Here is a 26,717-nt window from a genome sequence, read left to right as displayed (position 1 = left end):
TTTGGAGAAATACTGTCATAGTTATGTAGGCGATCAATAATGCATACTTTAGCGCGGAAAAACAGTCCTAACATAGTAACGGAATCATGTTCGTCCAATGAAACATCAAACAATGAGCGGTAGTGTGCGTCAAATGTCAAACTCAAGCAAAACCAATGCAAGTGTCAGAGCTGAGTGGTCGGCCAACTAGCAAATTTTCATAAAGATCATATCAGTGTACGATATGAATAATTAGAGTGTTATGTCTGTTTGTCTGTGATGTTAGTGTTGCCTTTAGGCTCGCATGACTGTCTTTAGGCTCGCCGTTTGAAAACTAGTCGAACCATTATTTCAGCCTTATGTTATTTCAGCTTTTGACATTTTCAGCCTTTTTTGATTCAGCCTTTCGTAACTCAGCCATTTGTTATTTCAGCCTTTCGTGCTTCAGCCTTTTGTACGTTACCCGGTACATGAGATCTAGACCAAAACCTTAGACGTGAGAGTGTAGTACCAATCAATCTAGAGCACTACAGCAGCTCTCTATGACGCACACAGCAACTCTCTGATGCATATAGAGAATTCTAGAGTCTTGTAGAAAAATAAAACTTATCTTATCTAATTACAATAGATCTGAGTTAAATGCAAAGTCGTAAGAAGGTACTACCAACAAATCCAGAGCACTTTGCTGAAGACTGCTACCATCTAGGATGCATGCCGAGAATAAGAGAGAGTCATATAGAAAAACAAAACATATCTAGATAAACAACAGCAGATCTAGATCAAAACCGAAGACGTTAAAGTGTAGTACCAACCAATTCAGGGAACTTCACCGAAGACTTCAACCATCTAGGATGCATAACGAGAATGCTAGAGTAATTTAGAAAAAAAAACTTATTTAGATCAATTACAGCAGACTTAGATCAAAACTGAAGATATAAAAGTGTAGTACTAACCAACCCAGAGAACTTTGTCGAAGATTGCAACCCTCTAGGATGTATATTGAAAGTTCTAGATAATCATATTGAAAAAACTAAACTTATCTTGATCAACTACAGCAGATCTAGATCAAAATAGAAGACGGAAAAGTGTTGTACTGACCAATCCAGAGATCTTTGCCGAAGGCTTCAACCATCCAGGATTCATATCGAGAAAACTTGTGAGTCATATAGAATAAAAACTTGTCTAGATCAATTACAGCTGATCTAGATCAAAACCGAAGACGTAAAAGTGTAGTACTAACCGATCCAGAGAACTTTGCCGAAGACCTCAATCATCTAGGATGCATTTCGAGAGTTCTAGAGAGTCATATAGAATAATAAAACTTATCTAGATCACTTACAGCAGATCTAGATCAAAACCGAAGACGTTAAAGTGTAGTACCAGTCAATATATAACACTTTGCTGAAGACACCAACTCTCTAGGATGCTTATCAAGGGCACTGGAGTATTTTCTGGTCGAGAGCTGCGTTCATTTGTGCCTAGGGATGTTCAAGATAGCTATGCAAATCTCATACTACCTCTACATTATGCCTTTTCAAAATATAGGGTATCGGGATGCTTCGTTGGCATAGTCCCCTCGTTCGGCCTATCTTAACGTTAACCAAAAACTCAAACAAACACGCCGAACTGGATATCGGAAAAGCTTTGCGCTAAACACCTGTAACATTTCCTTTCAATTTTAGCACTTTGGAGTATTAAAATTGTATGAAAATGTCACTTTGTTTAGCTTTTGTAGACGCCATGATTCTTCGGCTTAGTGGGTAGTCTATACACATGATCATAAATGGCATGATTCTGGAATATTTCGAATTGCCTTTTCAATAACTGAACATTTGATGCGACGGTCAAAGATGCTATTTTGAGTTTGTATGTTTGTTTTTAACGAATAATAACTATTTTACAAATTACATGTGGGCCGAATATTGAAGACATTTTTTTCACTATGTACCCAAATCTTGGCCCATCAGTAAAGTGACGTCAAAAACACCGATAAAGTGACGTCAACAACATTGCTTGCGTAAGAACCAGAAAGAACGAACAGAAAGATAGATTTTGTGTGCGGTGACTATAAAAATATAACACAATAATCGGGTTGCATTGTTTTTGTTACTAAAAAAGAAAGAACTTTAGTTTAAGTGATTTATTTATAGTTTTTTGAAAATTTGGCTCCGAAAATGTGATTTGAAAGTATGATTGGTGATCAAACAGAGATAATACCTCAGCAGAAATATTGAAAAAATGAGATAATAAGTGAATCTAGTGCATGGAAAGCAATAGGCCAAAGTTGTATCCACTAATAGGCCAATTTATGTACCATAGACCAACGTTGCATACCATCACATCGAATCTTTTCAACTTAGTTAAGTAAATTCTTGAATATTTACGTAAGTTTACTTCCAATTGGTGAAACATGCATTGCCTAGAGTGCGTAATAGGGTCAACATATTATTTCTAGTGCTATTAATTCATGAGTTATGGTCAAAATTGTCAAGGCGGTTTGCAAATTAGGCCAAGGAATGATCCATATACCCTATGCCGATTTATAGCCATTTTTCGTGATCACCGCTATAATTTAGCATGCAAATCGAAAATTATGAGGTTTTTTAAAAACGTTCCTGACTCACGCTATTCTGGGGGAAAAATGAGCATCCCTAGAAACATAATTTTTGAAGAAAATAAAAGAAGAAGAGTTGGGTCGAAGATCCCTGAAAGAAAATTGAGAATCGGTTCACAGGCGGCTGAGAACGAGTTGTTCAAACTAAAAGTTCCCACTTTTTTCTGATCACGGTATTCCGCGTAAAGTTTTTTATCACGGTATTTGGAGTGTTAATGTCTGAGCTGCCCCAGATGATATGGTGAGCATTAGCATCACTGCCAACAATTAGTGGAAGGCCTTTTGAAGTGCAGTATGCAGTGACTTGCTTGAAAGCATCCGTAGGGGATGGTTCGTCATGCGGCAAATACACCGAACAATAGACGTATTTCCTGTTGGGGTTTCCAACAGATACATCGATTGTGATAGCACATACATCTCTGGTGGTTAGTTCAGAGATGAGTGTAGCAACTATTGCGTTGTTGACAAGCACACAGGCTCGAGGCATGACACGCGAGTTTGGCATTTCATGTTTACTGAAAGTAGCAAACACCGCGTTCACAAGGTTTCCTAGATAGAAATTCCCCTTACGGAAGTAAGGTTCTTGGACCAAGGCCACTTGAGCTGTGCCATTTTGCATAAGTCTGCAAAGATTGATTGATGCTGTTCTTCTATGCTGAAGATTGATCTGAGCTATCCTAACCGTAGCCACTACCCAAACTAGGCAAGATTAAACTCTTCGCAACAACAGCACAACAAAGAACAGCAGCAACAAAACCAAATCGATATCGATTGGAAAACGCCAAAGGCGAGGATACACAGAATACACTGTGTAAATCGCATAATGCGAAACCATATAGGTGAAAATTTAAACTAATTAACAACATCTTCATAATCCCGCCCTTATTTAGCCTCAGTGAGACTAAAGAGGGGCAGCTGATTGTCTCGGAGAAACACAAGGTCCACTGCACCATTGCTCCGGTTAGCGCAGTAAGGGCAACCCTGGTACTCCACAGGCTCCGTTTGCGGTTAGGTTTTTATTAGACCCCCCTAGCCATTCACTCCTAGGCACGGTAAGCATAAAGCCGCATCACACCATGAATTAGGGGTCACCTGTTGGTGGACTCTTACCACCGGAACAGGCGGTCCATAGTGTTATTCTTAGCCAATTGAGACAATCGCTACCGACACTACACAGCTATCTAGGCTGATCGAGAAAAGAAGTTAATATTGAAGATCAACTTCATACGGGCCCGAACAGCCGGTTAGGAATGGGTACTTGTCGTTTGTTTAGCGGCCGGAACTGAATTGCGTCCGTTTTTTTTTTGCTCGAATTTGTACACTGTGCGCTGGTATGGTTAACCGCATTCCAGAAATCTCTAAACTTACCAATACAATGAGTCCTCATCTCAGCTTGTCCCCCAATAATGTTGACCATGCTAATACTCACCCAACCAATCGAGCACGATCGTCTCCAGCTCGGTGCACGCCGGACTGGCAGCCCACGAGAACCCGATGCACCCGATGCCATCGCTCAGCATATCGCCCAGAATCGACGGAAACGAATTGCCCGACGGGAAGTACGCGTGAAACCGCGGATGCTGCCAGTGTGTCACCCCGGGCATGATTTTGCTCTCGACGTCCTCCATGATCTTCTCCCAGGGTTCCGGGTCCTCCGGAGCTTCACCGGGCAGCAGATGCCAGAGATAGCCCGGCTCGACGCTGGGCGTCACCCGGCGCTGCTCCAACGTTTCCAGATAGTTGCAGATGTACTCGACCATTTCGGTGCCGCGGCGGCGAAACTCCCGGCTGTCCATATTTGGTATAGGTCGCCGGTTCGGTATCGGTTATCGATTCTTTTCCGCTCAAATCGGTTTCTGACTTTATTTGGACACCCAGCTGGATTGGATGGAAATGGGAAGGAATGGCATTTGTAAATAACGCAGCTTCCCTCTCATTATGCGTGCGCGAAAGAGGTGGCCGGTGGAAATAGATCTATGAATCAGTCACGTCAGAATGTTTTATTTACACGCGTTTTAAATATAGTCAGCCTGGGCCAGGAGGATGCTTTTAATGACTTTTCCGTCAATAGCCGTGCGAGTATTTATTGGGTTTCCAATTGCACAAAAAGTCTCATTGCTCGGTAGAAATTGATCTCTTTGAAGGTGGTCACACTTGCGTGGGATTCCCGTGAAAAACTGTCGATGTCTAACTGGTTTTTTTTTTCGCGAAAAACGATGATTTAACGCTTAGCAAATGTGAGACGTAATGTACATTTTTGCCTTTCTCGTACCCCACAGTGCACTGAAAGGCTATATGTTCACTCAAAAAACGAATTTTCAATAGACGGCTCGGAGAGTCAAGTCACATATGCCAATCAACTCAGTTCGACGAATAGAGATGATGTCTGTATGTGTGTATGTATGTATGTCTGTGCGCAAAAAAAGTTCACTCACTTTTAAGGCACTTCCCATTGGCCGATTTTACGGATTATAGCTCGAATCGAACCGGAATTTTACCGCATTGTTTACTATTCAAAATGGTGTGGATCGGTCAAGGCGTTCCGGAGCTATAGCCATTTTAGTGATCCGGACCAGCACCAGTAGAACTGGCTGTATATAAAACTGAACCAAGCTCCGTCATGCGACACGTCAAACTGCGGCATTTTTTTTTTGTAACCAGCATGGTTGACGAATTTTGTGCGGAAATCAACACTGGAGACCAGAAATTCCGCGACGTCGGCCCAATATTCAAAATGGCAGCCCAATATTCAAGATGGCGGCTCCAAATACAAAATGGCGTCTGTTTAATGGGGTTTAGGCTCTAAAACCTTGCAATATGGGTATATTTGGTATAGGGAAGCTGTCCGGAGTCCAAAAATGACGACCAGAATATCCAAGATTTCGGCCTAAAATCCAAGATGGTGGCTCAATATTCAAGATGGCGTGTGTTTATTGGAGTTTTAGGCCCCAAAACCATGCAATATTATTATATTTGGTATGGGGAAAATATGCGGAGTCCGAAAATGGCGACCAGAATATCTAATATGGCGGCTTCAAATTCAATATGGCGGTTTTTGAATGGAGTTTTTGGCTCTAAAACCTTGCAATATGGGTATATTTGGTATGGGGAAGATGTACGGAGTTAAAAAATGGCGACCAGAATATCCAAGATGGTGGCCTCAAATCCAAGATGGCTGCTCCAAATTCAAGATAGCGGCTATTTAATGGAGCTTTAGGCTCCAAAACCATGCAATATAGGTATATTTGGAATGGGTAAGATGTCCGCAGTCCAAAAATAGCGACCAGATTATCCAAGATGGTGGCCTAAAATCCAAGATGGCGGCTCCGCATTCAAGGTGGTGGCTATTCATTAGTGTTTTAGACTCGGTGGGGAAGATGTCTAGAGTTCCGAAATGACGACCAAAACATCCAAGATGACAGTCTAAAATCCAAGAATGCGGCTCCAAATTCAATATGGCGGTTGTTTAATATAGTTTTAGGCTCTGAAACCATTCAATATGGGTATATTTGGTATGGGAAAGATGATCGGAGTTCAAAAATGGCGACTAGAATATCCAAGAATGCGTATCTTAAGTCAAGATGGCGACTGTTTAATGGACGTTTAGGATATAAAATCAAGATATGTGTATATTTGATATGTAGATGACCGGATTGCAAAAGACTGGAATATTCATTATGGCGCACAGTGGAACGAATTCATAAAAAGTGGGACATTGGGTTTTGCGGCAAAACTATTGGTTATAGCCATTTGGTGTCTTCGGAAGAGTTTCATAGTTTTTAAGTACTTTTTAGAGGTGTAACATTTTTTAGGTTAAGGGGGTAATACACCAAGATAAAAAAAATATTTTTTTAATTAGTGGTCAAAATCAAATGACCTCTACGAAAACATTGTAGATTAAGCCATTTTGAGAAACTTTGTCGAAGACGGGAACATTATATCTCCAATATTTACAATGTTATGAGCACCAATATAAGCATATAGTGTAACACTAGCTTAAAAAGTGTTTTTTCGACATAACTTTTTTGTTTCAACTTTCTCGGGTTTACAATGTTCAGCAAAGTTGCAGATACTGTAAAAATGCATATCTTTTCTGAAGACTGCAAAGTTCTATCTCACCATTCAACCTACCTTAAATCTGATTTGATCGCAAAGGCTCTAAATTCAAGAATAAGTCGTTTACTATTTTCTTCAAAAACATATATTTATGAAGCCTTTACAACTTTGCAGAACATCAAGTATATTGAAAAAAGAAAAAAAAAATACACAGAAAAACCCGTTTTAAAGCGATCCCGTTATGTTTCTTATGTACCTACATGAGAAACATAACGGGATCGTGCGGTATTCTTGAAAAATTTTCAAATTGAAAACAACCACTTTAAAACAGGTTTTTCAGTGTAGCTTTTTTTTCTTTTTTTTATATATTTGATGTTCTGCAAAGTTGAAAAGGCTTCATAAATATATGTTTTTGAAGAAAATAGTAAACGACTTATTCTTGAATTTAGAGCCTTTGCGATCAAATTAGATTTATATTATAGAAAATACACAATAAATTATATTCTATGTTAAATTTTAAAGAGAGCGCAATACTGTCTTCCACAAAAATATGTAGTTTTGAAGTCTCTACAACTTTGTAGAACATCAAACATATTAAAAAAAATATATCAAGAAGGTTACACTGAAACACCCGATTTAAAGAGGTTCTTTTCAATTTGAAAAAGTATTAAGAATACCACGCGATCCCGTCATGTTTCTTATGTGTATGAGTAACTGTTTGCGTGGTGCAAAAATATCTGCTACTGTTAAAGTTGCAAGATGATGAAATTTGTACAAAAAAAGTAAAAAAATGACCGTACTACCTTTGAATGGTGAGATAGAACTTTGCAGTCTTCAGAAAAGATGTGCATTTTTATAGTATCTGCAACTTTGCTGAACATTGTAAACCCGAGAAAATTGAAACAAAAAAGTTATGTCGAAAAAACACTTTTTAAGCTAGTGTTACACTATATGCTTATATTGGTGCTCATAACATTGTAAATTTTGGAGATAGAATGTTCCCGTCTTCGACAAAGTTTCTCAAAATGGCTTAATCTACAATGTTTTCATAGAGGTCATTTGATTTTGACCACTAATTAAAAAAAAAATTATCTTGGTGTATTACCTCCTTAACCTAAAAAATGTTACACCTCTAAAAAGTACTTAAAAAACTATGAAACTCCTCCGAAGACACCAAATGTCTATAACCAATAGTTTTGCCGCAAAACCCAATGTCCCACTTTTTTTGAATTCGTCCCACTGTGTGGCGGTCTAAAATCCAAGATTTCGGCACCAAATTCAAGAAGGCTGTTTAATGGAGTTTTAGTTTTCAATATGGGTGTATTTAGTAAATAAAGGATTTCCGGAGTGCAAAAATAGCAACCAGGATAACCAAGATGGCGGCTGTTCAATGGAGTTTTAGATTCTAAAAGCGGAAGAAGTCTGGAGTTCAAAAATAGCTACCAGAATTTTCAAAATGGCGGACTTGAATCCAAAATGGTGACTCAAAATTCAAGATTTCTGCTGTTTTTGAAGAGTTTTAGGCTCAAACATTAACCCTCTAATACCCAAATTTTTGATTTTGATCTAAATATCATTTTTCGTCATCTAAAATCGATTTAAACATGTTTTGGAAGATGATTCATTTTAATTCTCGATTTTGTGAATTTCAGTTTTTGATTTTTCTAATTTTTATTTTTGAACATCTCCATACTTTTATATTTTTCATGAAAGCCTATTTGGGATACGGATTTTTTGAGATTTTTTGATAATTGTTGAAATATATTTATTTTAATTTTTTTTCATGGAAATTTTTATTTTCCGTGTAATTCTAAGGAAAATAATTTTAGAGTGCATTCGAATCCCTTATAGTTTTATGATAGATTGATTTGGGAAAAAATTAAAATGTGTTATTTATAGCGATTCAATACAAAATAATCAATGACTTCTGAAAGGTGACTAAAACATAAATTTTTCAATGATTTTAAAAAAATCTAAATATGCTTTGAAAGACAATAAAAACTATTTTGAGATATACAGAACAGTCCCAAGTATCAGCCAAAAATATACAAAACATGATTATCCACAAAACAAAAATTACAAAAATGCTCAAACTATACCCCGTCTAAAGGCGGGGTTGGGTATTAGAGGGTTAAAAGCCAGATAAACGATATGATTTCTGGTGCCATGAAAAGGATTTTTGTTAAACGTATAAAAGTGCCGATATTCATCAACATGTCACTTGAGTTTTGTTGAAATGGGCTTTCGAAAGGCCCCATCACCGCTAAGTGGATTTATTAGGGTTGTTTTTTTTCTTTGCTTGGCAATTTCCTGAAGGTTTATATTTGCGGATAGACATACGAGTTCCTCAGAATTTCCAATGTATGAATGATTTATACATTTTTTTGCACCGGACTTTCAATACTTCGCGAGATATGGTTCTGCCCAATTTTCACATGATACACACAGATAAAAATTACCCTTCCGTTACCAACCCCCTCTAACGAGAGTGCGAAAAAACACTCTTTTCGCTATAACTTTTTTGTTTTTTTTTTATATTTTTCAACCAAATTTTGACACATAGAAGCACATCTCACACTCTAATTTAGGGATACGTTGGGGATTGTTGGAATGGCCACATGGTTCCGGAGTTATTCCGGAATCAAAACGGGTCATTGGAATTGGTCATTTTGGGTAAAGTGAGTTTTCGATATGAGATCAACTTAGTTTTCAGACCTAAGTGGAATGATAGAAAAATATGTCCGAATGTCCATCCCGGTGACTAACTGCCTTGGAACCAGTTCTACGGATGTTCCGAGGAACCGGTTCCGGGTTCAATTTTAGAATATGTTTCAATACCATCATGCAACACCTCATTTCAAGATACATCATTCTGAGCTGTTTTTGTGTTAGCCAAAATACTTCTGGCCATTTTGGAACGGATATCCGGATTTCACGGGAATCGGTTCCAGTGGTTCCGGGGTCCATTTTTCGAAGTTGAACAAACACCATCATGCGACATATCAAACTTCATGATTTTGAAAGTTATAGCATATTATCACAAAGATTAGTCTCTTAGAATACATTTGGGCATTTTGGAATTAGTTTCCCGATTTCCAGAAGTCCAGTTTCGGAGCCAAGTTTTGAAAACAGTTCAATATTGTCATGCGGCATTTCAAACATCACGGTTTTCGAAATACACCATTCTGTGCTAGTTTTACGTCGTCTGAAATACTTCTGGTCATTTGGGACCCGATATACGGATTTCCCGGGAAACCAGTTCCGGTGGTTCCCGAATATTTTTTTTTTTTCGAAAGTAAACAAATGCCGTAAAGCGACACCTGGAATTTCGTGATTTTTCAAGATACATCATTCTGAGCCATTTTTGAGTTATCCGAAATATTTGCTCCTGCGCTTCATTCTGGGACTCCTCCAAGAATTCCTCTAGGAATACATCTATCGATGCTTCCAGGAATTTCTCAAGTTATCCCTTTATGGGCTCATCGAGATATTTCTTCAATGAACTTCTTTTAGGATTCCTCCAGGAAGTCATGATGGGGTTTCACTAGTAATTGCAGAGATTCCTCCAGCAATCCCTCCTAGGATTTCTCTAGAAATTGCTATTGGGATCCCTTCAGGAACTCTTAATGGGATTATTCAAGACAATCTCCTGGGATTTTTCCAGACGTTCCTCCGGTGATTTTTCCAGGAGTTCCTTCAGAGGTTTTATCCAGGGATTTCTCGTGAAATTCCTAATGGGATTTCTCCAGAAGCTCCTATTGGTCTTCCTTTGGGAATTCGAGAAACTATTGCTGTGGTTTTTCCAGCAATTTCTCCTAGAATTCTTTTAGAAATTCTAACTGTGGTTTGCTCTAGAGTTTTCTTCTAGCATTACTGCTGGGATTCTTCCTGGAAATCTTCCTAGTATTTTTCCGGAAATCCCTTCCGTGATTCTTCCAGAGATTTCTTCAAGGATTTATCCAGGTCTGCCTCCTGAGATTTCATCCAGAGGTGCTTCCAGAAATTTCTGATGGAATTTCTCCATGAACTCATACGGGTCTTTCTCCATGTATTTCAGCTGGGATTCCTTAAGCAATTCCTATTAGGACCCCTCAAGAAATTCCAACTGAGGTATTTCCAGGAATATCCCATGAAGTTTTCCTCTAGGCATTTTCCTTGGAATAGTTGCAGCAATACTCTCGGGAATTCTTACTGAGATTCATCCAGAAATGTCTCCTGCGATTCCATCAAGGACTCTATCTATGGAGTCCTCCAAAATACCTCTATCGATTTTTCCATGGAGAACTGTAGATATTCCTCCAGGTATTTATTCAAGGAACTTCTCTTGGGATTCCCCCGGTATTCCTGATGGGGTTTCTCCAAGTGATTCCTATACTGATTCCTCCAGCAACATCATACTAGGATTTAAAAAAAAAACCTTCTATGATACATTTCAGAGCTCTACGAACTTCTCCAGAAATTCCTTCAAGAATTCTTGGTGGGATCATCCAAGACAATCTTCCTGGGATTATTCCAGAAGTTCCACCGGTAATTCCTCCAGGAACATCTTCAGAGATGTAATCCAGAAATTCCAGCTGAGACTGCTCAAGCAATTGCGTTCCTTAAAGATTCCCTGAATAAATGTCTGGAAGCGCTTCTAGTATGTTAGAACTTATTTGTTCAAATTAAGTCACAGTGACTTTTGCGCAAACAAAACCTGCGCTGCCGTGACTCTTATTTGCAATGTGTGAAAGAATCCCTGGAGGACTTATTGTAAGAATTCCTTATGGAATCTCTGAACGAACTCTTGAAGAAAATGCTGTAGGGGTTCCTAAAGGAAAATTTTTAGGCAACTTCTTGGAGAAAGTCAAAAAGAAAAAAAAGGAGGAATCCTTATACAAAATTCGGAAGGTGATCTCTCTTAAAATTCCTGAAGAAAGCCTAGGATAAGTCCTTGAATAATCGTTGGAGGAAACCCTTGAGGCATTTCCGGGGGAATTTCTGATGGAGTCCCTTGACAAAGTTTTGGAAGAATTCCTGAAGGGCTTTCTAAGGGAACACCTTCAAAACATCCCTGGAAATACTCCTCGAGGAATCTCTGGAGAAGTTCCTGAAAAAATCAATGAATAACTTCTTGAAGGGTATCTTGGATAAAAAAAGGAATATCAGGATATATTCCTGAAAAAAAATCGCAGGACGAATTTCTGGTGAATTCTTTTGCACAAGCTGCAGGGGATATTCTTGAAGAAATTCATGAATGGATTCCTGAACAAATCCGTGGATGAAATCCTTGAAGATTTTTTTTTTTGGAGATAATTCCTGGTTCATGTATGCATTTCTCCAAAACAACCTTAAAGAATTCCAATACTAATCGCTGGAAGAGTTCTTCGAAATCTTCAGGTAATCCTGAAGAAATTATTGGGTGCAAAATCTGAAATATCTGAATGAACCCCTGAATAAAATCACCAGAGCAATTCCTGGAGAAGTTCCCGGAGCAATCCCTGGGAAAATTCTTGCAGAAATCTCAGAAGGCATTCCTGCATGAATCACAGGAGAAATTCCTGGATGAATCACTGGAGGAATTCCTGAAGTAATTACTGGAGGAGTTTCTGTGGAAATGTCTGGCGGAATTTAAGGAGGAGACCTTGAAGGTATCCCTGGAGAAATTCCTGGAGAAATCCCTAGAGGAAATCTTGGAAGAATCCCTGGAGGAGTTTTTGAAGCCCTACCTGTAGTATTTCCCGAAAGAATCCCTGGAGAAAATCCTTGATGATTTCCTGGAGCAATCCCTGGAAGAATTTTTGGAGGAATCTCTAGAGGAATTCTGGGAGGAATACCTAGAGAAATTGCTGGAGGAATTCCTAGAGGAATTCCTGGAGAAATTCTTAAAGGAATTTCTGAAAGATTTCCTAAAGCAATTCTTGGAGGAATCTACGAAAGAATCCTTGGAGGAATCCCAGGAAAAGTTCCCGGGGGAATTTCTAGAGGAATCCCTAAGGAATTTCGAAAAGTATACCTGGAGGAATTCTTGAAAATCTCAAAAGAAATTCCTGGAGAAATTTCTGAAAGAATTTCTGGAGGAATCCCTGGATGCATTCCTGGAGGTATTCCTGGAAGATTCCATAGAAAAAATCCAGTAAGAATCCCTGGAGAAATTTTTGAATTAATGTTTCAATGAATTCCTGGAGAAATTTCTGGAGGAATCCTTTGAGGAATTTCTGGAAAGATACCTGGAGGAATTCTTTTAAAAATCCCCTGAGGAATTCCTGAAGCAATTCCTGGAGGAATCTCTAGAGGAAATGCTGGAGGAACTTATGGACAAATTCCTGGCGGAATCCCTTGAGGGATTTGAAGAGAAGACCCTGGAGGAACTTATGGACAAATTCCTGGCGGAATCCCTTGAGGGATTTGAAGAGAAGACCCTGGCGGAATTCCGGAAGAAATCCATAGAGGAATTCTTGGAGGAATTTTCTGGAGGAATCTCTGGAGAAAATGCTGGATGAATTGCTAGAGGAATTTCTGGAGCAAATTCAGGAGGAATCCCTGAAGCAATTCTTAGAGGAATCTCTCGAAGAATCATTGGAAAAATCCCTGGAGGAATTCCTGAATAAATTTCCGGAGGAATTCCTAAGGGAATTCCAGGAGTAATCCCTGAAAAAAAAATCTTAGAGGATTACTTGAAGAAACTCCTGGAAGAATTACTGTACGAATTTCTGGGCGAATTCCCGGAGGAATTCCTTAAACAATTCCAGAAGATATCACTGGAGGAATTCCTGAAGAAATTCATGGGGTAATTCCTGGTAATAATTTGAGAGGAACTCCTGGAGGAGTCCCTGGAGGAATTCCAGGATAGAGAAATCCGTTGTGGAATTCCTAGAGAAACTCTTGGAGGAATTTCTGGTGGAATATCTAGACATGTAGGAATATCTAGACGAATGTCTGGATGAAATTCCGGAGGAATCGCTGGAGGAGATCTTGGATCTTGGATCCAGATTCCTGGAGGAATTCTTGGAAGGGTTTCTAGATAAATTCCAGGGCGTATTCCTGGGGAAATTTCTTGGAGAATTTACTAGAGAAATTTCTGAAAAAAAAGCTATAAGAATTTATGGAGGAATTCCTGGAAGAATTTCTTGATCAATTCCTGGAGGAATTCCTGGGGTAATTCCTCGATGAATTCTCGAAGAAATTCTTGGGGGAGTCACTGGAGGAACTCCTGGTGGAATGCCTGGAGACAAGCCTGGAGAAATCCCTGGAGGAATTCTTGGAGGAACTTCTGGATTTCTTAGAGGAATTCCTGAAGAAATTCCTAGAAGAATGCCTGGAGCAATTCCTGGAGGAATTCCTGGAGGAATGCCTGCATAAATTCTCAGAGGAATCCTTAGAGTAATTCTTAAAGATTCACTGGAGCAATTCCAAGAGGAATCCCTGGAGGAAATCTTTCAGGAACCTCTGAATTTATTTCTGGAGGAATGCCTGTAGGAATTCTTGGAGGAATCTCAGAAGAACTTCTGCAGGAATTTTCATCGGAATTTTCAGAGGAATCCCTACAAGAGTTCCCAAAGGAATTCCTGAAAGAATTCTTAAATTTGCGCAGGAATTCCTAGAGTTATTATGAAAAAAATCCCAGGAGCAGGAACTTAAGAAATCACAGAAGGAATTCTCGGAGAAATCCTGAAGGAATCCTAAGAAGAGTTCGCGAAAGAACTCCTGTAGGCATCCTTATAGCAGTTCCTCAAGGAATCCCTGGAGAAATTCCTGAAGATACCCCCAGGAGGTATCCCGGAAGCAATCCCAAGAGAAATTCCTAAGCGGATCCCGAAACAGTTCCTGGAGCAAGTCCTTGATTAGTTCCTGGTGGGTTCTTGGAAGAATTCCAGGAGGAACTCCTAAAGAAATGCCAAGAAGTGTTTCTAGGGGAATCCTCGGAGTAATTTTCAAAATTATCCCTGAAGTTGTTCCTGAAAAAAAAAATACAGAATGAATTCTTGAGTGAAGCTCAGGAGGAATTCTTGAAGGAATACTTGAAGGAATTGCTGAAGAAATTTCTTGAGGAATCCCGAAAGCAATACCAAAAGAAATTCCCAAAGAATTTCTGTAGGTATAACTAGAAAAAAATGTGAAGGAATCCATGTCTGCAATAATTTCTAGATGAATTATTGGTGGAATCCTTAGATGGACTCCTAGAGAATTTTCGAACAATATTTTTAAGGAATTCCTGAATTAGTTTTTGAATAATTTCTGGTAAAAAAAAAATCACTAGAACAATCACTGGAGGAACCTGGAAGAAATCCCGGGTGAAATTCCCGGCCGAAACAGAAAACCGGCTAAATTTCTCCAAGTCTAAACTTTATTTTTTATTTTTTCTCGGATCGCCAACTCTTTTTTGATAAATTGAGATGTTTTTTTTTGTTTAACGCAATTTTTTTTGTTTGTTTTGTTTTTTAAGTGAATTGAGATGTTTTTTTTTCTCCGGCCGTCAATTTTTATTTTTTGCTCTTTTTAAACATTTATTGCATGTGGAACGGACCTGGTGTGATGGTTAAAGCACGTGACTGTCACGTCGAGGATCTGGGATCGAATCCCACTCCCGACAAATTCCCAAAATGTGAGTTCTTCCTTCGGAAGGGAAGTAAAGCGTGGATCCCGAGATGAACTACCCCAGGGCTAAATATCTCGTTAATACAGATAAAACAAAAAAAAAACATTTATTGCAAAGTTCCGATGACCCTGGAGGGATCCGTTCTGTTTGTGCCTCGCAGTGAGCAGAAACACACTTATTTATACAATAAATAGAAAAAAAAATCTCTTTTGATCTTATTTTCGTTCAGCTCGTCTTACGTGTTTTTTTTTTGGATAAATTGAAGTGGTTTTGGTATTTCGTTGTTTTACTGGTTTTGTTTTAAGCGTTTTTGCCTTTCTCGTACACCAAGATGTACGAAAATTTGATAGAGGAGGGGCAAGTTTCATATACCAATCGACTCAGCTCGACGAGTTGAGATGTCTGTGTGTGTGTATGTGTGTGTGGATGTGTACAAAAAAAGGTCACCTCACTTTTAGATAGTAAATATCAACCGATTTTAACGATCGACGGCTCATTCGACGCGGAATCTGGTCCCATTGTTTCCTATTGAAAATGGTTCGGATCGGTCCAGCCGTTCCGGAGTTATGGCCATATAGGTGTTCCGGACCGATACCAATGGAAGGGGTCAGCATGAAAATGCAACAAACCCATACATGCGGCACATGCGGCGGTTATCATGAAAATAGTCTCAAACCATATCTGAACCGGTAGTGTTCCGGAACCGGTTCTGAGTGTCCCGGCGGAAGTGGCCAAATATAAAAGTGAATCAATCCCATGCATGCGACACATCAAAGCGCGGCTTTGATGCTTGCTGTAAAAGTTCGAGAATGTTGACAACCAAGAGTACCCCAGACCATGCATTGAAGGCTCTACATATAACTTTCCCCAGGAAACCCTTCCCCAAAAAACAATTCATTCACCAGAATTCCATTTCTTTTTATATCACTGAAAGTTTTCGGGAATGAATTCAGGGAAATGGTTTTCGGGGGAATGTTACAGAATCGCATTTAATACTTATTTATACTACTTATATTTATACTTCATACTACATTTAATACTGTCAGCGCTGGAAATTGAATGTTATAAACGTTCTTGTCGACACTATTCGCTGCTGGCGCCAACTGGGTAATTCGACGGAAATGTAAACAGAACTAGCTGACAGCTAAAAGTGGTCAAAGCCTAGGGTCAAAATTCGTCCACTAGGGGGTGCTAGTGTCAAAATCAGTCAACGGTTATGTACTTTGATATCCAAAATAGCTAAACCTTGGTTCGGTATTCATTCGCTAGGTGGCGCTAACAAACCCTCATGTTTGAAAATCTTGAATTGATATGTAGCAAAATGCCGTCTTCGTTAAAGTTGCTAGGCAGGTTAAGAATTAGCTAACAATCAAATTCTAGCTTCAAAATGTTTCCACTAGGCTAGGGCGTTACGTAATTTGTATGTAGACAGTGCCCTTTTGATTTTCTCAAAAATAAATTTTAAAACTTTTGAATTATTCGACACATTGAGTTAAAAATCGTTCTGTTCCATCAACAAAAAAAAAGGTTATTTAAGGTGTGGATAATTTTCGTGTCACAACCCTATCTCGAATAGAGCTGGGCAATATCCGTGCCGTCAGTTGGATATTGATATTCCACCACCTTTGCTATCAAAGCGGTAATGGCTATTCGATACTGACCAGCACTCAAGATCACTATACTGCCTATGATCGCATATCAGTGCCATATTTGCTAGGTTACCTATTGATATGGGACAATTATGCGATCATAGGCAGTATAATTGCAAGTGATCTGATATTTTGCTAGTTTATACTAAAACATACATGTCTTTGGATGACTAACGAGCTATTCTTTTTATTCTGTATACCAGTTTAGGTCTACCAGAGTTGAGGAATTCCACGGAGTCATGTCAGTCGATCCTGAGCGACCATTTCAAAAATATCTGAAACTTTGCACAGTTTTTCAATTTCATATAAATCGCCATTTTTTGATATTAAACCTTCATATTCACTCACGACTAACTTTTCAAAAGGGTGTATGCGAAAATAGTTCTAAAATATTCTAAAAGCTGTACAGCAAAAACGGATTGTTCGATTGTTATAAATTTTTCAGCAAAGTTAGATAACTAAATGATGATTCCTTAGAAAATATACACTGTAAAAAATTTCATTTTCTACTTTGAAAAAATATGATATTTGTCACAAAAACTCAAATATCTCAAAACCCTATCTTTTTACCAACTTCAATTTTTTAGGGGAAATGGCCCATTATATCAGCTATCTACCATAAAATTTTGGTGATGGTAAACTGATAAACAAAAAAGTTATGACATTTCAAACATTTCACAATTTTTACATTTAGTAACAAAAAAAAATTTTTTCTGTGTAAATTATTTCGAGAATTATATTTTGATGCTGATTTTATTGTAAAGGCTACCGCCTGAATTAAACAAGTTGTTTTCATGATACTTTAGTTTGATTATTCGTAATTACTATAGTATCTATTTGAAACTTAGACGCGATCCAGTGTTGTGATCAAAAATATTGAGATTGTCATACTTTTTATTGTACGTGACTGGTGAAAAAATCCCTTGATAGTGTTGAAAAGCTGTTGATTATAAGAAAAATGGAATTGAATTTATTTTTAAGACAAAAGCTGTATAATAAAAGTTTTTTTATACACGTATACGTCTAGTTTATCCGCAAAAAAATCCCTCTTACACACTTATTTCTGAATTGCCTGTTCGGTACTTTTTTGACGAGATTATAACAGCAGTACGATCTCGGTAGTTTCGGTAATCGATTTTACTGAGGCTCAGTAAAACAACTGTCAAAATCGTATGGAAAAGGTAAACAATGCATTTTTGCTGAACGAGTTCGGTGCTCAGCAGTTTTAATCTCGTCAAAAAATTACCGAACTCGGTAATCAAAATTAAGTGTGTAGAGAACAGACTTTATGATCGGAAGAATGCGAGTAACTTCAACAACAACAAATGCATAAGAGGTACATACCACAGACAAACAGACGAAACGCCTAGAACAATTTTAGTGAAAATTCATCGCCCAGTTCACACTATCACCACCTGGTGGAAATGTTTCACGAAACACTGCGTTGTGCAATATCGTCATCAGAAGGCGCTAGTGTGAAACGTCAAACGCAAAGAAAAACGATGGGCGCTCTTCTTGTTATGAAAGCCACAACCAAGATTCAAAATGATCGTTGAAGGCGTGGTCAATGAAAATTTCGCCAGTGTTACGTTTGTTTGTCTGTATACATACCTGACAATGCTCACGAAAAAAACAAAAAAATACTACCGCTATGAATATTAAAAATTGTATAGTATTTTTTTTCTTCAGCCACCAACACCAAACAAGTAAGTTAAAATTAATAAGTGATTTTGTTTATTATAATCTAACGAACAAGATGAACAGTCGCTTTCTCAAAGGTCTTCAACTCAACGCTCTCTTGTAGACCGTTTGATGAAAAAAAATGTTCAAAAGAGTTACGAAATCTCACCGAAAGCACCATAGATAAACTGAAAGAGACTGGTTATGCCCAAATGTCCACATTGTGTACAAAATTACGCATTTGCACGTCCTGCCGTCTAGAATTTGACAAACGAGCCATCTGTATATCATCGGTAAAGCAGGGCGCAGGAAGTTCGAAAACGACAACAACTGAGAAATTGCCATCAGCGACATCTGTTTAAACAATTTAATTACGCCCCTTTTCAAAAATGCCCTGTAATATTCTTCAACATCTATACCCATTTCAATATTTTTAACGTTGCAAAACACGCTTTCAACATTCATCTTGAAGAAGAGGGAAAACACTTGTCCTCAAATGTAACAGCAAATTAATGAATAAACGACTAATGCGCGGAGGGCGTGATAAAATCGGAACATTACGGTACATAGTATATTATATTATATGTATATATAATATATAATAAAAACAACTTGTTTTACTCACGCAAGGCCATTAACAATAAAATCAGCATCAAACTTCAATTTCCGGCCGAAATAATTTACACTAAAAAAAGTTATTACTAAATGTGAAAATTGTGAAATGTTTGAATTGTCATAACTTTTTTGTTTATTTTCATGGTAGATTGCTAATACAATGGACCGTTTTCTCTAAAAAATTACGTTGGTAAAAAGATAGGGTTTTGAGATATTTGAGTTTTTGTGACAAAAATGATATTTTTTAATGTTAAAAAAGATTTTTTTCACAGTGTATATTTTCTTAGGAATCGCCATTTAGTTATCTAACTTTGCTGAACAATAAAATCAGCATCAAATCGCGATTCCCGGCCGAAATAATTTACACAGAAAAATTTTTTTTACTAAATGTAAAAATTGTGAAATTTTTGAAATGTTATAACTTTTTTGTTTATTAGTTTACCATCACCAAATTTTTATGGTAGATTGCTAATACAATGGACCGTTTTCCCTAAAAAATTCAAGTTGGTAAAAAGATAGGGTTTTGAGATATTTGAGTTTTTGTGACAAAAATGATGTTTTTCAATGATAAAATAGATTTTTTTTCACAGTGTATATTTTCTTAGAAATCACCATTTAGCTATCTAACTTTGCTGAAAAATTCATAACAATCGAACAATCCGTTTTTGCTGTGCATATTTTTGAATATTTTTGAACCATTTTCACATACACCCTTTTGAAAAATTAGTCGTGGCTCTAAATAAAAATTTGATATCGAAAAATGGCGATTTAGATGGAACTGAAAAACTGTGCAAAGTTTCAGTTCAATAGAAAATCATGAATTAAAAATTTTCCTTAATTTTGATGCTGTTGCTTGGAATCGCTCAGTTGCGCTCTGTCACTATCAATGGTAGGTAAATCGTTGATTTTGATCTGCAGGTTGCGATCCAAGTCAGCATGTGCTCTGTTGAATCACCGTCACTTTCCCTTTTCCATCACAACTGAAGTGACTGTGATGGCGTGTAGATATCACTGAGAGGCCATCTTTAAAATTTGTTTGAATATCCAAATAAATACTTCCATTAATGATCTTTTAGTAATGTGTTACAAAATAACAAGTTTTACATGTTGGTCATTAAAGATTTTGAGATTTGGCTGGAGTAGCCAAAATATCACCATTGACGTAGCTTGGATTTTTTCTGGAGGGGGCCCAGGGGGGGGGGCTGAGTATGAACAATTCCTTCATGATTTTTTCAGAATTCATCTAGGGATTCAACCACACATTTATTCAGGGATTTGTCCTGGGATATCTTTAGAGGTTCCTCCAGTGGTTGTTCAAATGCTGTTTTCGAGGTTTCCTTCAGGAATTTCTCCAGAGATCCTTCTAAGGTATAACTGCAGGTATTCCTTCAGAGATTTCTTCAGGGATTTCTCCATATATTCCTTCCAGAATTCCGCTAGATATTGCTCCAATAGATCCATCTGGAATTATTCGCAGTATTTCTGCAGGAATGTCTTCCAGAAAATTTTAACAGAGATTTTTCAAAAATTAATCCAGAAATTTAAAAAAAAAATTGTATAAAAATCCTTTAGGAGTCCATCAAAGTATTCCATCAATAATACGTCCAGAAATTACTGCAGACATGGATTTCTTCTGATTTTTTTTATCCAGTGATCCCAACAGAAATTCTTTCAGGAATTCGCTTAGAAATCTCTCCTTTGATTCCTATGGAATTCCTCTTGGGATTGCTTCATCAAGGGCTTCACAAATTCCTCCAGGAATTCTTCCAGGGATTCACCCGGGAATTCATTCTGTGATTCTTTCAGGAACAACTTCCAGGATTATTTTGAAAATGCCTCTAAGAACTCTTCTTGGGATTCCTTCAGGAATTCCTCCTGGAATTCTTTCAGAAACTTCTTCAAGAATTAATCCAAGACTTCTTCCAGGAACAGTTTAGAGATTCTCTTAAGAATTCATCCTGGGATTGCTTTGGAGATACCTCCTGGGGTTTTTTCAGGAACTCTTCCAGGGATTCCTCCAAGAGTTCCTCTACGTACTCTTTTTTGGATTCCTTCAGGATTTCCTCAGGAATTTCAACGGTTTCTTCACAGTTTCGATTTCTTCAGTACTTCCTCGTGGGATCTCTTCAGAAACTCCTCCTAGAATAAAATCAGAAATTTATTCTTGGATTTCTTCAGGAATTCTTCCTGGGATTCCTCCTAGAACTCTTCCAGGTATTCCTCTGGGAATTCCTGCGTGGATTCCTCTAAAAGCTCCTACAGGGATTCGTCCAGAAATTCCTCTAGGAATTCCTCCAGAGATGCCTACAAGTATTCCTCTAGAGATACCTCAAGGAATTCCTCTAATGATTCCTCCAGGGATTCCTCCAGAAATTCATCCAGCAATTTCTCCAGGAACTCCTCCAGGAATTCTACCAAGAATTCCGCCAGGAATTACCCCAGGTATTTCATCAGGAAGTCCTCCAGAAATTTATCCAGGAACTGATCCAGGAATTCCTTCGGAAATTCCCAAAGAAATTCCTCCAGGAATTTCTCCAGGAAATCCTCCATGAGTTATGACCAATCTGGACAATTTCCACAAAATTGGTCATAACTCAGGAACAGAGAAAACCCACATCTTGAAAATTTCACAGAATATAGCTTATGCAATTGCCTTCCAAAAATATTTTTATAAGAATTTTTCCGGACTTATTGTTCTCTAAAACTACAGAAATTATTAGGTCAGAAATCTGAATCAATGGTTCGAAATCTATTAAATATAAATATTGGTTAAGATTAACACACACAAAATAAAGTTATGAAAACAATAGTTTATTTTCTATGAAAATAAGAAATTTTGTGAATAAAACCCTATTTAAAAAAAAAACTGTACGTGTTACAGCAATTCCGAAGTCAGATTCGGAATGAACGGGTCAAAATCCATCGGAAATGGAACAAGTGGTCAAAGTGCGTGATCCACTGTCGACCAGTGTTACCTGTTAAAGCTGGTGTTCCACAAGGCAGCATACTGGAACCAGTATTATACAGTATTATACAATACCTCCGACTTTTCCTCAGGGATGTCAAAAATCGTTATTTGCAGGTGACACAGGTATCTCAGTCAAGGGGCGAAGTTTGCGTGTCATTTGTAGTAGATTGCAAAAAGTTTAGATAGGTTTTCTTCTTATTTGCAAAAAAGGAGATTTCTCCAAATGCTGCCAAAACTCAACTTATCATATTTCCACATAAGCCGAGCGCTCTTCATTTGAAACCCCTAAAGTAGACATGAGGGGAACTCCAATAAAATTGGTCAGACGAAATTAAGTATCTACGACTCTTACTAGATAATAACTTAACTTTTGAAAACCAGATAGAAAGTATTCAAATCAAGTGCAATAAATACATTAAGTGTTTATATAAGTGGGTATATTTGTTAATAGAAAATCAAAAATTTGTAGCAGAAACAAATGTTTAATTTATAAACAAATTTTTAGACCGGCCATGCTGTACGCTGTCCCAATATGGTCGAGCTGTTGCAACTTCAGAGCAAATTTCAGAATAAAATTTTAAAAATGATTTTGAAGTTGCCTCCCTGGTATAGCACTAATGAGTTGCATCAAATTTCCAATATTGATTTTGATTAATTGAAAATTTTCATCAAAATCGATTAAGTATTGGTTGATATATAGATAAAACCATCGACCTACCTTTTTAAAATTTTGTACAAAGGCGCTCCATAGTAAATTTTCGGAAATTTAAGTTCAGTAAAGCACAATTTTGATTATAGAACTAAAATTAAAATTTTACAGTATACATAATACTATTATGAAAATATGTTCTTAGTAAAATTTTGAACCATTTTGTATGAATACTTTCAAAGTTGTAGCAGTTTGAATATGAAAAAAACTGACCGGGTGCCACTTAAGCAAATATAACTTTGTAATGGCTGGATCAAATTGAATGAAATTTTTACACAACATTTTAATATGCATACTTCACATACAGAAAATTTTTCATTGAAATCTGTTAAGTATCTCTGGCTTTATAAATAAAACAGTAAAAATGTGTTCTTATTTGTGAATCTTCTTTGCACAAAATTTTAAAATTGCAGATCTCAGGGTTCAACAATATCTCCGCAAATACTAGACCGATTTTGATGAAAATTTTATGGTACAAGCTACATATCATGTACCATTACTGATCCAAAAATCAGCTGTTTTGATGTACGCAGTCTAAAGTTATGAAAAAAATTGTGTGACCAAAATTTGACTTGACTTGACAAAATTTGACAAAATTTGACCACCTAAACAAATATAACTTTGTAACGGCTGGATCAAATTAAATGAAATTTTTACACAACATTTTGATATGTATACTTTACATACAGAAAAATTTTCATTGATGTGGTTCAGTATTTCTGGCTCTATAAATAAAAGAGAAAAAATGTGATCTTATTTTTTAATCCTCTTTGTACAAAATTTTAAAATTGCAGTTTTCAGGATTCTCAATATCTCCGCAAATACTGAACCGATTTTGATGAAAATTATATGGTATAAGCTACATATAATGTACCATTACTGGTCCAAAAATCAGCTGTTTTGGTGTACGCATTCTCAAGTTATGAAACAAATTTTGACCGTATCACCCCTTAGTTTCAATTAATTTTACCAAATTAGGATGATTGTGTTTAATAATACACAGAACACCTAGATTAAGTGTCTTCTATGAATGTAATAATTAAATGAGATACAAATGAAGATCATAAAAAAAAAAATTAAAAAATTTAAAAAAACGTAGAAAAAACTGTAGACAACGGCTTCAAAGGGTTAAGTAAGATAAATATGCGAATAAGGCTGGAACAAATCTCATTTGCTTCTTTTGTCACAAAATTCGATGACTCGTTGAAATAATAAATGTATTTGATAAAAAAAAAAAAAAAACCCCAAGCAATTAGGCAAAATCGTTATTTGTGCCCTCCCTCAAAATGTTGAATTCCGACCAGTATCAGAAACTTCTGAAAATATTACATAACATAGGGAAAAAAATGACTGTTTTTTTTTTTTTTTTTGAGATATGATTTTTTGAAAATAGAAAGTCGTATTTTTCATTATCAGGCCCTCAGTAAATGTGATTACCTATATTAAACACTGCATTGCGATGCAAAATGAAGTTGTTACTGGTATTTTATATACAGGGGATAGACAAAATGATCGGGACAGGTCAAATTTTTCCTTATCAAAAAAATTTCAAATAGTTGTAACTTTTTGAAAAGTGAATCAAATATTCTCAAATTTTCACTGTGAGTTGATCAAGCAGTTGTCTATCGGTGGACATAATTTGGAAAAGATCGGACTATTCTGCACAGAAGTTATAAAGACTCTAGGAAAAGGTTAAATTATCCGATAGCCGACTTTGAGCTGTTACATCTCCGGATTCAATGAACCGAATGCAATAAAATTTTGACCGTTTATGACTTAGGGTGACGAAGGGTATTATCGGCATGTTGGTTCTCTTCGTCATGGGGGATTTTTGTGGGCCGAATTGTCTGAAATTTGGACATATAACTCAGCTTGATTGGGAAGGATTTGGGGCCAACTCTGAGTTCAACAAGTTTCAAAAAACCCCCCATGACGAAGAGAACAAAACTGCCGAAAATACACAATTTCCGCTATATAATCAGCTCTGAAAAAAATTTGACTTAACTTAAAATTCTTAACACGGAAGAAAATTATAACGATTAGATTATTTTTCTAATAAAACACCATATTTTCTTAAATTTCAACATCGTTTCAAAATTCAAGATGCTAATTATAGTTCATTTGAATCTCCTCTAACTGTCTTGAATACAGATATGTTTTGAAAGAAAGTAACAACATAGCCATCAATTCATTGAAAAAGTAATGGGATGCATATTAAAAATAGACCAGTTTACTATAAAATCATAAAATTAATGCAATCGTTATAACTTTTTTTCTTGTTAATAATTTCAAGTTGAGTCAAACGTTTCTTAGAGCTCATTATATAAGTCATAAATGGACAAAATTTCATTGCATTCGGTTCATTGAATCCGGAGATATAAAAGCTCAAAGTTGGCTATCGGATAATTTTACCTTTCACTAAAATGCTTATAGCTTCGTGCAGAATAGCCCGCTCTTTTCCAAATTTTGTCCACTAATGCACAACTAGTTGATAAAGTAAAAATTTGAGAATATTTGATGCACTTTTCGAAAAGTTACAGCTAATTGGACATTAAAAAAAAGGAAATTTTGCCTGTCCCGATCATTTTGTCTATCCCCTGTATGCACATCATTTTGTGAGGAACGACGATATAATCAAATTACCAAAATGCCTAGTATTGGAAAAGATTACTTTTTAATTAAAAAAAATCATATATAAAAAACTATAAAAAATAAAAAAAACCGATTTAATCCACCTATGGTGAACAGAACCCTTCTTACACTTATTAAAAATATTGTTGTATTATTCGTATTTAACAAATTTATTTTGTGTGATTGACCAAAAGTTCTAGAAAATATTGTGGATTTGGCATCTAGTGGATTGGTTTCCAAAATAGCATCAGACCATGGACTAAACTACCAGAAATGCCAGACACCTCCTAGAAACTTGTATGGAATGTTAAAAAAAATAGCTTACATATTCTGGAATATTGTATCTTTTGTTAGCTGCCAAAAGATCTTGAATCGATTAACGAATGGATAAGAAAATAAGCGAGATACACTTTGTCTAATATCTCTTAATCAGTCGAATAAATTAGCTCCAAAGTACTTGGTATTCATGGTTATGGTGTAAAAAAGATATATCTACTATGTAAATCAGTTTTGGCATTAACTAGTTATTTTGGCTGTCCGGTTCTTGCATTTTTCCAACAATATATAAATTCAAAGCTTTCATTTAACATATTGTTAGTTTTCATAGAATTCCTGTTTATTTGTAATTTGTTATTTATAATTTTATTGAAAGTAATAACCTGCTAGTATACACTTTATATGAGGTCAGCATTATTTACAGAAAAAAAAAATCCTTAGAATGGTCAAAAGCTCATGCAAGATAACAAGCGAATATAATAATAAAAAAAGAATTTATTGAAATACTCTTCGTAAAATATCTCAGGAATCAAATGTCGAATCGCAATAAAATTTCAGGGATTTTTACGAGGATGTTGTAGCACACACACACACACACACACACACACACACACACACACACACACACACACACACACACACACACACACACACACACACACACACACACACACACACACACACACACACACACACACACACACACACACACACACACACACACACACACACACACACACACACACACACACACACACACACACACACACACACACACACACACACACACACACACACACACACACACACACACACACACACACACACACACACACACACACACACACACACACACACACACACACACACACACACACACACACACACACACACACACACACACACACACACACACACACACACACACACACACACACACACACACACACACACACACACAC

General features: G+C 36.9%; 2 protein-coding genes across 7 annotated transcripts in view; one reads left to right on the top strand and one right to left on the bottom strand.

Moving 5' to 3' along the window:
• The window catches only part of LOC109407819 (ribonuclease P protein subunit p25-like protein), a 606,744-nt gene that overhangs the window by 451,747 nt on the left and 128,280 nt on the right, over positions 1–26,717 (top strand). The gene's annotated exons all lie outside the window — the stretch shown is intronic.
• The window catches only part of LOC109407816 (aromatic-L-amino-acid decarboxylase), a 155,157-nt gene that overhangs the window by 124,179 nt on the left and 4,261 nt on the right, over positions 1–26,717 (bottom strand). Inside the window, exon 2 of the mRNA XM_029870336.2 lies at positions 4,023–4,471. Coding sequence (XP_029726196.1) covers positions 4,023–4,389 — 367 coding nt within the window. The 5' untranslated portion in view covers positions 4,390–4,471. The remainder of the gene's footprint in view (positions 1–4,022; positions 4,472–26,717) is intronic.

Source organism: Aedes albopictus, chromosome 2, assembly GCF_035046485.1.
Source record: "Aedes albopictus strain Foshan chromosome 2, AalbF5, whole genome shotgun sequence".
Classification (NCBI taxonomy): Eukaryota; Metazoa; Arthropoda; class Insecta; order Diptera; family Culicidae; genus Aedes; species Aedes albopictus.
The sequence above is the reverse complement of the archived record's forward strand: the minus strand, read 5'-3'. Positions and strand labels throughout refer to the sequence as shown.